The 13885-nt window shown below is 33.1% G+C and overlaps 1 protein-coding gene and 2 long non-coding RNA genes across 4 annotated transcripts in view; 2 read left to right on the top strand and 1 right to left on the bottom strand.

The window, feature by feature from the left end:
• Positions 1-404: 404 nt before the first annotated feature.
• Positions 405-3187, bottom strand: LOC122566304 (trichohyalin-like). 2 transcript variants are annotated; one of them, XM_043723404.1, is made up of 3 exons: positions 2960-3187; positions 1431-2687; positions 1172-1312 (listed from the first exon to the last, which is right to left on the bottom strand). In XM_043723404.1, exons 2-3 carry the CDS (start codon positions 2654-2656, stop codon positions 1309-1311), a joined length of 1230 nt encoding a protein of 409 aa, XP_043579339.1. In that variant the 5' UTR covers positions 2657-2687; positions 2960-3187; the 3' UTR covers positions 1172-1308. The 2 variants fall into 2 exon arrangements, with proteins under 2 accessions (XP_043579338.1, XP_043579339.1); XM_043723403.1 differs by having other exon boundaries at positions 405-2687.
• Positions 3188-3446: 259 nt separating this feature from the next.
• Positions 3447-13885, top strand: part of LOC122566315 — a 118343-nt gene continuing 107904 nt past the window's right edge. The window contains exon 1 of the long non-coding RNA XR_006316458.1: positions 3447-3625. This is a non-coding gene — a long non-coding RNA (uncharacterized LOC122566315). The remainder of the gene's footprint in view (positions 3626-13885) is intronic.
• Positions 5019-6014, top strand: LOC122566316. The gene is made up of 3 exons (XR_006316459.1): positions 5019-5279; positions 5667-5783; positions 5882-6014. It is a non-coding gene; the product is annotated as an uncharacterized LOC122566316 (long non-coding RNA).

Consider the following 13885-nt stretch of genomic DNA (forward strand, 5'->3'; position numbering starts at 1 on the left):
GAATTTCTTAATTTTACCACCTGTCTATTGAACAATTAAACATTACACATGTCTATTTCTGATGCAAATATTTCAAGATTAAATAATGGGAACGATATGGTAATGAAATTTTTATACTCTGGAAGAATATCGAAAAATAAATATATGTTTTTATTTAAAGAATTACTGATTCCTTTCAAATCTCGTAAAAAGATGATCATGAGAGAAAACTATTTCTGTTGTTATTTGTGACCCTTGAAATAGTGTAACTTTATCCTGAGAACATTTTTCATACAGTAATAAATAAGACAGATATTTAGGTGAAGCCATTTGGCTGGGCTACCCATTGATTAATAATAAATTTTAAACGTAAGAGACAGAGAAGAAGAGCAGAAAAGGAAAATAAGATTATTAATGAAACAAAATTTTATGATAATGATATTATCTTATTTTATTCCATATAAAGGAACTTGTAGGAAAGTCGCATGACAATGTATGTATAGTTTAAGAAGTAGCCACATTTTCATCAGAATCATTCATTCATAATTAAATGATATATACATATGTATAAATTGTTTGAATCACATTAGAAATTGCTTTTGTAGAACAGTGAACAAAAAGGCACTGTTAAGAAGTATGTATTTCTTTTATCTCACACAAATGTATCATTCTAATTCTTTACAATTTTAATACATTAATAAATTCCTTTTTGTTATTTATATTAAATAATAGAATAACAATGCAATAATTTTATCATATTTTGTACATCTTTTGAAATAGTAAAACTTTTGAATATACTTTGTAATTTTTACGATACAAAGTTTAATGATATTAAACGTTTCAAATGTTTATAATATTCATTAGTCATTGAATTTTATCTTACATTAATAAATATAGTAAATAACAAGTTTTCACATTCTTAACAATATATGATAACATAATCGTACTTGATTGTAAAGTATATAAATATTAAAAATAAAATTGTACAGTATATAAGAACCATTATTTATATATGTTGTATATTCTAAATATTATGTTGATGCAGCCATAGAATATGTTATATTTTGCTATTATATTTCAAGCATAAATATTGTATAAATAATATGTACAAATCATCTTACATGATTGAGATTTATGTTTCATGTATAGATGTTTAAAGAGAATATATACAGTACTAAAAATTTATTATACAAATTTTTTATCCACTACTTTCTGATTGAGATTTGATGATTTGTTCTTCAACATGAACAGGTTGGACTAATGAATTTTGGAACCACATCATCCAGTTACTTAAGTAATGACCTCCCAATTTATTATCAGGATTCTCCTTTATCTGCACATTGTTTAATTCTTCAAAATTGCGAACCGTTTGAAGTTCAGTGAAATTATTATTCACCGAATGACGTCCATGCATTCTTACCTCCCTTTTTCGAAGAGCATCTTTTACTAACCTTTGTTTGCGCTCCTCTTCTGTTTCAATAGCAGATCTAGTAAATCTCATTTCTCTAACTCTCAAAGCATCTCTCTTTAATCTTTCCTTTCTTTCTTCTTGTGTTTCTTTAGCATATTGGTTAAGTCGAGCCTCTCTTCTCTTCGCTGATTCTCTATTTAATCTCTCTCTTCTTTGTTCAGGAGTTTCACTAGCATATAACGAAAGCCTTTTCATTCTTCTTCTTTCTGCTTCACGATCTAACCTTTTTCTTCTGTCTTCAGGTGTTTCATTGTACATTCTGTATTCTCTTTTCCTTGCAGCTTCTGCATCTAATCTTTTTCTCCTTTGCTCTGGTGTTTCATAATACATTCTCATTTCTCGTCTTTTCGCTGCCTCCTTTGCTAATCTCTGTTGCCGCTGTTCTTCACTTTCTTGTTCATATAATTTTTTCCTTTTCTCTCTCATGCACTCTGCTTTTCTTCGTAACTTTTCTTTATAATCTTGTAACGAGTTTGATCTTATTTTCAATTGTCTTTTAGGTCTTTCAGGTTTACTTTCCTTGGTTCTTATATTATTAACATTCTCTAATGTTTGATCTTTGTGTTTGTTCAGTAATGTTACTGTATCATTAATGTCAGTAGGAACTTCTTGAATCCTATCCTTGGTATTTTTTGAAACTTTTAATCGAAGATCAGTTTCATTATTTACATTACACAACCATTCTGTAGTATAAACTGTTTCTTGATCTAATTCATTTTCTTTTTTTATATTAAGATTTAGTCCTAATAGTTCACTTGGTATTGTAACTGTTGAAACATTATAATTGGTTGTTTGTATTTGTTCATTTTGATTAATAAAAACTTCAGCTATTTGATTCGTTGGTTTTTGTATTTCTATATTTATATTTTCATAATCCAAATTTTGCAAATACACTGAACTATTTAAAATACCATTGATATTACAGGTTTCATTTTGTTGTGTAATATTTAATGCTGAGTTTGGATTGTTTAAATTATTTGTATTTTGTGTACTGCTTTTGTTATTTATATTTGATTCTTCATTGTTATTAATTGTACCACATCCTTTGCTTTCTTTAATTTCAATAGAACAAAAATTTTGAGCTGCATTAATTATTTCAATATCATTAAAATCTGTCTCATGTTCATCATTCTCTTGTTTAATGTAAACAGGAATAAAGTCAATGGAACAATCTCTTATCTGTACATTAGTTTCAGTCAATTCCATGACCTTACAATCCAATAAATGGCATCAGATACTGAAATATTTAAGAAACAAATAAACTAGACTAAAAACAAGTTTATCTGTAATAAATTTAAAAATTACATTGATATGTAGATAAGATATGTAAATGGTATATAATGTGAGAAATTTATAATGTTCAGAATACTTAAAATATTTATTTAAAAGATATCGAATCGAGGTACATAATATTTATGTTAAAATTTCTATAAGAATAATTAAAAATTGTATTTTCATTGATAAAGAATATCAAAATTAGGAAATGAAGTATCAAACTATAAACTTTACCTGTGCATCGTCTGCTTATGACAGCTGATTCAAAGATGATGCTGCAAGCGTTTAGAACATATTCATTTTTGCTGCAGGTCGCAGACTTTCAACCGTTATCATTTTCCTCTGTGTCACATGTTAATGCGATATAGTCGATAGAACAGATCAGTAGCCATAAATTTGACTGTTTAACTCTGCACGGAATTAATTTGCACGTCGTGCTACTTGCTGTTCGTCTATCCACGTCGGTCGACATTAGGTTTATTCGCATTGACTGCGCTAGCTGCACTTGCGCAAAAAGTAGAAACAACCATTGGCTAATTCTTGTCGTTCTGAAAAAGCAGCCAATGTTTTCCGTATAGATCGTATAAGTATTGAAATGAATTGACCAATCACTAAAAATGATTTAAAAAAGGAAAGATATCGAAATAGAATGCGTATGCGCAGATCAGTTATTTTAGTTTCGCGCGTTCGGTCGAAAATATGATGCTATTGTATTCGATATTATAATTCAATCGTGTAATTCAATTGCGTAATTCAATTTCGTGAATATTCGCAATTGTCGAGCGTTTTCCACGAAGACATTAATGAGTTTAAGCATTTTTCGTCGAATTTAAGTTTGTGAGAAGTGATATTTTATATATTGTTAAGGCTATGTAGTCATCAGATTCGCCAGAATGATTCGTGAGTAAATATTTTTGTTATGTTCAGTTTATTTGCTATAAGTAGATTGTGAATTTCTATGTGAATTTATATTTTTATGAACACAAAGAAATGGAAGTTACTACTATACTACATATACTATACTACTATATATATGTATATCATATATTCTTGTATATTATATACATTCTGTGCATTTTTGCATCCTCAAATTCTACATAAATGCACAAAAATCTGCAATCTACGTATAAGTATTGTAGAACTTTATATCTATGAACATTTATTAATATTCTAGATGAATTAATATTTTATAGTTTAACGATATTTAGATATTTTATACATTGCTTCTATTGTTAATATATTTTATACGAACATTGGAATTGGGGGACAAAGATTTCCTAATGGAATTTATGAAAAAACGAAATTGAAAATTACTATTGAAGTTGAAAGAGGTTATTTTTAAAATTTATCTTAGAGGTCATTAATTCCCAAAATACGAAGATTGCAATTTTTTATTTTTATAATTTATTAGTTTCTTTCACGCATATAAATTTTATACAAAATCTTAGTTCATTGGAATTTGTCTTTTTCACGTATATATTTGCTATACATTTATTACTTGTTTCTTTTTCGCATCTATGTACATATCCATTTTTACATTGTGAAACACAATTACGTGAAAGTAGCTATTAATATTTCTTATTTGAGTAAAATATGATTATGTCCCAGAGTCTGTTTCTTTAATTAGTATTAATAAGTAGACTGCGGATTTCTATAGATTTATAGGAAATTTGAAGGTGCAAAATTGCACAGAACACACATATGAAATGTATGAAAAGTATAATGCTTTGCATAATATTTAGCGGGTGAAGTGATTTTCTATTGAGTTTTCACTTTTTAAATAATATTCTCAAAAATATCAATTTGCATGAAAACATGTACTTTACTAACCAATTAGGATTAAGTTTGGGTTAGATCAACGATTTTCAATGAGTGTGCCGCGAGAGGACCACAGGAGTGTCACGAGAATTTTTAAGACATGCAACACCTAACTAAGTACATATTTAGTTAGGACCATTGATCTTCTTTTCTCCTAGATTGTCAAATAAAAAAATGACAACAACCAAAACACTAACTGTCTAATGTGGATGAACCAAATATAATTCATAATATATTTTCTGGAGTATTGCACAATTGTAATAATTAGTTTAGTTAGTAATTTAGTTAGGTTAGTGGCATGAGATAAGAAAGGTTGAAAATCGCTAGATTAAATTGTCGCTGATCAAGAATTTTTCGTTCAATCTTTCATCTATTGTTGCGTATTGTTGCCAATGCTCGTTCAGCTCTATCAATAAATGTCACCAGTATTCGAACGTCCTCTCTTCATATGAGAATCTTACTTTACCATCGCGGACATACATATAGCGTCGCGGTGGGACGATTCAGGAGCGGATAATGTTTTTGTTGGCCGCTACGTGCTCTGATAATTAAGACATTTCCATTTAAAGTTGACGTCCGGTGACGTGCGGAGATGCGCCTGGAGCGCGTTCGTTTTCGGCGGTCCACGCTTCAGAAAAACCTAATCCTCATGCATTGTGTTGATAATTAATGGTGTATGATCGAGGGTTCCGTTCCTGGAACGAGGGAACGTAGCTGTATAAGAAAGGAACGATACGTATGTATCTATCGCGAGAAAGATTTATTAGTTTCGCGTAATAGCGAGAGATCCAATGTTCGATACTCTATATACTATACGATAACGTGCGGCATTTGAGGAAATAATTGAACCTTTATGTCTTGATTAATATTTTTCTATTTTTTCTTAATAATAAAAAATTGTGTCTGTTACTTTTGAAGTAAACATAGTTACCTCGTTTAGCTACAAATTGAGCCTAAGTACAGCTATTCTTAGAGAGTAGGTTTATCTTTTAATATAACTTACAAAGTAAAAATTTCCAAATGATTGTCAAAATTTACAAAAAATTATTTTGTACAATCTAGTGAATAATATTTATTTCCAAAGAATTTATTTAAGGTGTGCATATTTTCTGATCACTTTTAGGTAGAAAAAATGACAGCTCATAACCTATTAACCAGGTCATTTCTTAACCAGCAACTTCTATAATCATAGGATTGATAGAATTAATATAAGCAACAAAATTAAATAATCGTAGAAAAGGTATTAAATATAAATTAATTTCAATCATATCAATTTTCATTTTTACAAATATAAATACTATCAATAAATTTATCAATAAAAATGTTGATATCTTCTAGAGATTTGGATTCGAATGACGAGTCAACTCGATCTCCCTTGTTAACAGGTTAAAAGTGGCATGATTAATTGTAAATCATAAGAAGTAATTCATAAGAGTAGCGGTGAATAAAAAATTGTGATATAAGATTGAAATTAAATGACATTAAGAAAATTATTCCCCTGTCAACTATTTCTCGCGGATAATTGCGTTAGGTGATGGGTTACGATCCGTGAAGCGTAATTTACGAGGGGATCCCCGCCGGTTAACCAAGCGTGGTTACAGCGCCAAATTCGAATGCAGAACGAGTCACGGCGGAATGTTGGCAGGTTCTTTTCATCTTGGCTTGACAAAATCATTAGGGGACTAAATCCAATAAAGGGGGCTGGCCCCTTGCTTGTTCAGGGATCCCGACGTAAGAAAACATTCTCGGTGAGGTGATCGGTTGCATCGTAATCGGTATCAATGATATATTTACGAGAGATGGCGCGTCAGTAGTTCAAAACTTTATCTATAATATACGTATGCGTGTGTACGTATGTATGTATTTATGCATGTGTATAATGGCGTTAGTACTGTAAATTATAAGTTAATGCCACGTCTGATAAAAAGTGTACGTTGTTACAATATAAATATTGAAAGAGATTTCTGAAGGGAAATTACAAAATTTTTTGAAATTACTAATACATTTATAAATTATTAATAATTTAAAAATTGTTAGTCTTTCAAGTTAGATGAAAACTTTGCCTTTAGTTTACTTTTCTTTCACAAAACTTGCAATTTAATAGTGCCATGTTTTTCGTTTTCAATTGACAATTGTTACGTGCACCATTGTTCATAAGATTTATGATTTCGATCGATGGTAGGTTGGCAAATAATATTTGTATTTATTTTCATGGAAATCACGAATGTGTTTGCTTGTTAAAAAAATTTGAGCTTCCAAACGCGACAGAGACACGATATACATAGTTGTAAAATGATATACTTAAAATATAGAGATTTTAATCATCCTTGACGATTATCAGTCGCGATACGAAACTGATACATCATCGATGCGCGTAAATCAAATTTAACGCGTGTAGTGGTCGATCCTGCTCGCACCGTTTTTCCTTTCTAAATATTCTTTTTGCGGTACTCCTTACTATTAAATTAGCAAGACTAAGGCCTTAAATAATTCCCTGGCACGTTTCATTCGACGCCACGTGTTCGAGGGAACCGGTTCTAATGATGCTTACAAAACATGCTCGCAAGTGAAGGAAAAGGAGCGTTCCTAAACACAATCGGCAACTTGTTTTGTCTTTTTTTTTATAATCGTTGCATCAGCTTGATCGAACATCTTTTTAATTAGAAGATATTTAACACGATATAACTAATCATCGTAATTAAACGTTTACACAATATTTTACGGATTGTATTTGGTAGTTCTTTTTCGTTTTATTTACAACAATCGATGGTATAGTTATTTATTTGTTGATTGGAAATTTATACATGGTAATAACGTGACAAATAGGTAAGAGATTTAGAGACGAGTTTTTTCACTGATATACAAATATTTCCAGAGGTTTTAACAATCCTTTTACTAATTTTCTACTAATTTTTGGTTATTGAGTTGACTTCTTGTCATCAGTTTTAATGTTAAGACGCAACAAAATTAGCAGTATTCTAGACTGAAAGGATCTTAACGTTTTAGGGTTCTAGATCTAGTACATAAAACTTAATGTTACAAGGCATTATATTTTTCTTAAGCTTGGGATATCTTTTAATTTTAGAAATATACGATACAGTCAAAAAATGACTGAGAAAGCGCAGTAAAGTTAAATTAAATGACTATTTACTGCGATTAACAATACATAAAGCTAAAATTAGTTATTATCGTTATAGATTCTATTAAGAACAGCACTAGTATAATGTCAACGTCTTTTCGGCTACACCATCTCATCGGTATACTTCTTTACAATGCTGACCAAAGGAATCCGTTTGTTTCTTCTCAAGCTGAATACAAACAGCACGGCTAATAATCGGCCGAAAGTTGAAACTTTTTAACAGGACATTAGTCCGTTAAGAGGGTTATATAGCGCGTGATAAAAAGCAAAGCTCGTAGGAGCGGGGATCGTTGGACAAAGCTCGATGCCGAAGAAAGGAAAGTTAGAGCGATAAACGATCGAATCTGGTCTGGCGGGGGCATTTAAAAAATCTGCCCGAAACGACACTCTCTAACGAATCGTACGTGGATCGGTCTAGAAACAGGAATCGCATGAGCATCGGCTTCTCCGCCATCGGAGATTGGCCTGGAGGCTCTGCTTGATGTATGATCGGCGCAGAAATGGCTGTCGTCGCGAGGCCGCGTCCCAATAAATCTCTCGGCTTTTTCTCCGCGGACGGACTTGTCGTTCGCGTATAAATGTATCGTTTTCATCAATATTTATGTCGGGGAGGGAGGGTAGACCAATTGGACCGAAGTTCTGTTGGCCTGCCATAGCGGAACGTCGTCGTTGGGACGATACTACGACCACTTTGGACTGACTGCCATCGGCTTTGCCTTCTCCATCCGATAATAAAGATATCCATTATACCCGCCGGCTTCTTCTTTCCCGGCCAAACATTTCGTTTTGTCGGCCTCGATGCGTCCTCTTGTCTTCCGTTCTCGTTGCGGATTCTACCACCCTTCCAACGCACTCTCCTCGCTGTACGATGAATATATGCATCGTAAATACGCTCCATCATGCGAAGCCTACCTGCGTGTATGTTGTTAATTGCATCGTTCTAGCTGAGCTTTTCAGGATCGCTTAATCCGGTGGATTTCTTCCTGGATTTCCATTACATCATACAGTTATAGATAATATGGAATATCGGATTTGTTTTGAGACACGTCGTATATGTCAGAAGTGAATTCACATTCAAAGTAGATTCGACATACGAAGAAGCGAAGACAAAAATTACGACCACTTAAATATACGGGCAAATAAATCGTTCAATAATCTATCTGCATGTACACTGCTAAGTGCGTGGCGTGGTTCTAACTGAGTTTTTCAGGATCGATCAATCCGATCTTTTCGGATTTGCATTACATCGTGCGGTTATAAGCAACATATATATCAAAATATCCAAATCGAATGCATCAAACGCAAAGTAGATACAATATGGATGAAACTAAATATTGCCAAAATATGCTGAACTTGTGTTTTCTTTTTATTGCAAATTAATTTGTTGCAAATTAATAAGAAAGCATATTCGATATCCCGTAAACGCTAACACAACGTGACTCTATCAAAATTTTATTTATTTCATGGAAGAGAGTAGCACAGGGTAAAACAGCATAGCTTTACAGTATCGTACATACTTACTTATATGTTTGTATGTCGTTTAATTCCATTCGATTAAGTCGCATTCGAAGCAAAGTAAGAGTTTTCTTACGACGTTTTATCCGAAGTCAGTCAGTTTCAGTTTCCTTCGAAGTTTCTTTCGAAGTTCTTGCAAGAACGTGGATATACAGCGTGTCGATTCAACAGTAGACAGGTCGAGAATATGGTAGACAAACAGCATTGCATTCTCTCCGTGCATGGTACGAGTTGCAAAAGAAAAAATTCTCTTCATATGCCGTATAATTTCCTTTTGATAACCTGCTATACCAATTGCTTTGTAAAAAGACACCGCAAAGAACATGGCAACGTACTAACGAGTTTGTTAGTTGCAAGTAGCTACTTTAGTCGGATGTTACACAAAAAGAAGGCCAAAGTTAATATTTTATTGTTTCTTCTCTTATATTTATCCAGCTTAACGAGGCTGTATGTACAAAGCTATCAACGAGTTAAAATTTCTGTTTAAACCTGTTCGCTTTGAGCGAAATCCACGTGTTTAGCAGTTAATGTGTGACAGTATGCGTGTTATAGCAACGAGTAAAATGAAAGAAATTGATTTTCCAAAAATATTTTCATTCAAAGCTACAACAGTTATCTTTAAAAAATTTCACACAAAAGTTTTGTATAAAAACGTAGTTGATGATATCCTACATTTCCACGGTTATGTGGTCGTTTTACTGAAAATAGCGTTTTTCGAACCGATCACATTGCTTGGTCAATTTGGTGGATGGAATCTCCTATCTAATTCTTCACTGAACACGTTCAAATTCTATTCTCTCCAAGATGAAGTTTTAAACGATTACACTTTTCACTTATTTTCACAAACAGACTGATCGACTGTTGATTGTTCGCGTTTATTTTATCGGCGATTAGTTAAATTCACATATACATAGTAAATAAACTTTTAAATTTTATTTTGCCGAAAAGAAGACATTGTACGAACTTATTTCGACGTGACTCTTCGCGTATCGCATTCCTTGTAATTATAAATAAAATTGTAGACGCGTTATTGTGAAATTAAAGCAGCACACTCGTGGTATCTTTTTCGACCGAAGCCATCAAAAGTTCGACAGAAAAAAAGAAAAGAAAACGGCGAGGTGTGTGATTAACATAACGTACGTAGGTTTATTCGTTCACGTCGCGGAAATAATAAGGAAACTAATAGAAATTGCAGCGAAATTGTCGATATTGATTATCGACATGTTCGTGCGACATTAGTACGTCTTCATTACACACAGCGATGTTAATAACATTTCATTCAACTATGTAGAATAATATTTCTCGTAAGTGTAGTACGCATTGTCGTGCTGATTTGTATACTAGCATGAGCAATCAAGAAGCGCTGACCGTACCTTTTCTTCGGACTGTCTTTCGGATTGAGATTGATGCTTCGTTATTGATCATTTCAAGATACTTAAATGTAATCGAAATTGAATTGCGCGAAGCAAGGAAGTCTCATTTCCACAATCAATTTTGTAGTCAGAGTTTCTCCTTAGAATTCCCGTTTCGCATGTGGGAAAACTTTTAATTCGTACTATCTAATGTCGAATAATTTATTATGTATATAGAAATAGAAATCTGTATGTTGCGTTGAATATATTTAATAGAAAACGCCTTATTGTAGACGATAGATTCATTTTGATTTTTTAAAAATTATGAAACATCTAATTACGTATGTTATTCAGTTAGCAAATTGTGCTTTTCATTTAACTAATTTTAAATCATTTATCTTCTTTTACGTTCTGAAGATTCTCAACATAGAAAAATTAATAAAACTCGCCACGCTTCCTTTCAGTTGGAAAATTATAACTTTTCTGATTGATGTGAGCAGGTAAAAATCATGTCCTTGAATTAGCTAGTCCTTGCAAGTAAAACGAAATAATTCCTTTTTTTCCTAAGCGGATGCTTGAACGAGCACGTTATCTTTCTTTATACTTAGGCGTCAATGTTACACATCTCGTGTCTATCTTTCTCACACATATATAATGTTATAACGAAGCTAATTATAGAGTGCATACGACGTGAAAAAGTATGTCAAATATCCCAAATAATCTGCCGATTATAACATTTAGTAAACGAAAAACAAGTATCTAGAACGCGACGAAGAATTCGAATATTTGTTATGACACAGGTACACACATATGTATAAACTATGACAATAAGATAAAGACAAGACACGAAGAACACGCGATCCTGCAACTTAAAGAAAGATGTACTCGCTCAACATCACCTAAAATTAATCTTAAAATACATTTTATTCTACGCGCACTATCTAATTTTCTCTTACGACATTTCTTTTTATCCACTAACCACTAACATAAACGCAACGAACCTGCTTATCCAAATTTTTATCAAACTCAAACTTGAACAACAGCATTTTTCAGCCTCTTGCGATGTACAAATTAGAGCAGAATGGCGTGTTAGTATAAAAGCAAGGATGGCAGTGACGTGTAGAGAGAAAAACAGTGACGAAGCGACAGAAGTGTAGAGGGTAGAACGCGAGCAGAGATAGATCGAATCGTTGAATAGAAGAGAAGAGAGTTGTACCGTTGAAAAGGACGTTGAGAGGTCGTCGTGCGCGTTTCCATGTTTTCTGTCGGTTCGATGCTACGTTTTTGCCGTTTTTTCACAGACAAGTTTCCTTTCATCCGCGCCACTGTCTCCCGCTGACACAATGCCGCTGGCATTAGAAGCAGATAATAATATAGGAGTTGGCCAGCTCGCTCGACACTCCGAGTTCGCCGCGAGAGGTGATTGTGTGTGCACACGATTTAAGAAGGGGTGAGGTGCAGGCCCGATGGTTCGTGGTTCATTTTCTCCGTCGGTCGCCGATCTTCATCATCACCATCGTCTCACTTGGCCTGTCCTTTTTCTTCCTTCTTTTTTCTCTCTTCGCCTCTTTTTCTCTCTCTACGTCTATCTTCCACTATTCGTTTTCTCGGCTCTTCTCATCGTCACGCGTCTCTGATGCGGTTTCGTGTCTCGTGTGTGGAAGGCCATCGTCACGGTGGTTTTTCAAATGATTCGCTATACAAACGCCGCGGATCAGCCGCCGCGGATCAGCCGCCGCTTCATCGCGTTTTATTTGGTGGTCCATCACGATAGAAATCGTGACACGCATTCGTTCTTCCAGGTATATACTCTGTAAACAGTCCGTCTTCGTGGGATTGATCGAAGGGATCCGGTGTTACAGATGGTCCTCAATTTAATCGAAAGCTGTTCGCGGCATGTCGGCCGGGTCTCTGTTCAAATTAAATTAGTGTTTTAACGCCGAGTGACTTTCGTTTTGTTACTACAGTACCGTTCCACCGATCTTAATCGACGTGAATCGTTGTGAACCGTTCGCTCGATGTTAACGGATGTGAATCGCTTGATCGATATTAATATTTCGGTATTCTCAATTTTTAATCGTTCGTCGAATTAATTTACATTGGGTTAACACGCATGTATATTTATTTCGATTAGATGATTTTATTTTGTGATATGTAAATTTGAAAAATTTGATATCTAAAAATGAGAAATTGCCGATGAAAGATAGCGGTCTTTACGCGTAGGAAAACAGAGAATTTGAGTTTTAAGGCAAATACGTAGAACCGTACAACACTTCATAAGTATCTGATTGAAATTCAGCAATTGTCGATCAAAATGTAAATTAAAGTTACATTTAGGTTTACGGACATTTTGAGGTAGTTCTTTGAGCTTCTTTATATAACAAAGTAAGTGTTGAAAAGATTGTATACTGTTTTCGTGTTTGTAAGAAAAGAAAATTCGTATGATAAATTTAAGAATTGTTGATGAAACGTACAAAGAACAGGTGTTTTTAAATTCAAAGAACGTGAAATTCTAATTTTAAAGAAATGGAATTCAGAAATTTGTAATTAAACAAGGCGTTTTACTTTGTACGGTAAACGATATCTTTTTGCTCGAATTTCAGAAAAAAAGTTATCTGATGCTCGATACGCGAAAGAGTTCCGAAAAAAAAGATAGAGAAAATGATTGAATTACACAGCTGAAATGATAATAATATGTCTAAAACTGTGTGTGGTCCAGAGGTATTCATTTTTTTATCTATCAGTGTCAATTTGCAGCATAACACTTGCTATTACAGTAAAGTAATTCCAGCGATGATGGAGATTTGAGATTTGTTCATTGGTTGTGCTGAATCACTAAGGGAAACGTATAGAGAGGGTTGTAGATGTCATTTAGACTATTGGATTTGCAAAAGTTGTATTACGAGAATTTTAAATTACTGCTTTCCATTCGTTAACTTTTTTTTTACGCTTGTAATATAATTTTATTAGATTGAAAGTACGAAATGTTGCTTTTTCATGAAAGATTCTCCATTATGATCATTTTTCTTCATTTTGTGTTATAACTTTCTGAAGAAAATGTAAATATACAATTCGGAAACAGTTTCTTTATTAATTTACATTTATTCTCTTTATTAGATATTTTGTTATAAGAACATCAATGTAGCTAACTCGTTTACGTATTTCTTATATTACTAGTTATTTACACGACCTTCCACAATATTAAGATATTACCTTCGTTCTATTTTTTCTTTATTTCGTGTTTCGTCATATGTAAACTCCACGTTAAGAAGTTCTTAAAGGACGACGATTCCTCCTTATTTGGATATGATATAGTGTGCCATTTGTAGTTGTAAA

Source organism: Bombus pyrosoma, linkage group LG3 (assembly GCF_014825855.1).
Source record: "Bombus pyrosoma isolate SC7728 linkage group LG3, ASM1482585v1, whole genome shotgun sequence".
NCBI classification, from domain to species: domain Eukaryota; kingdom Metazoa; phylum Arthropoda; class Insecta; order Hymenoptera; family Apidae; genus Bombus; species Bombus pyrosoma.

Bases quoted from the DNA above. Each gene is read 5' to 3' on its own strand.
- LOC122566304 (XM_043723403.1), bottom strand. From the start codon at position 2,656: ATGGAATTGACTGAAACTAATGTACAGATAAGAGATTGTTCCATTGAC.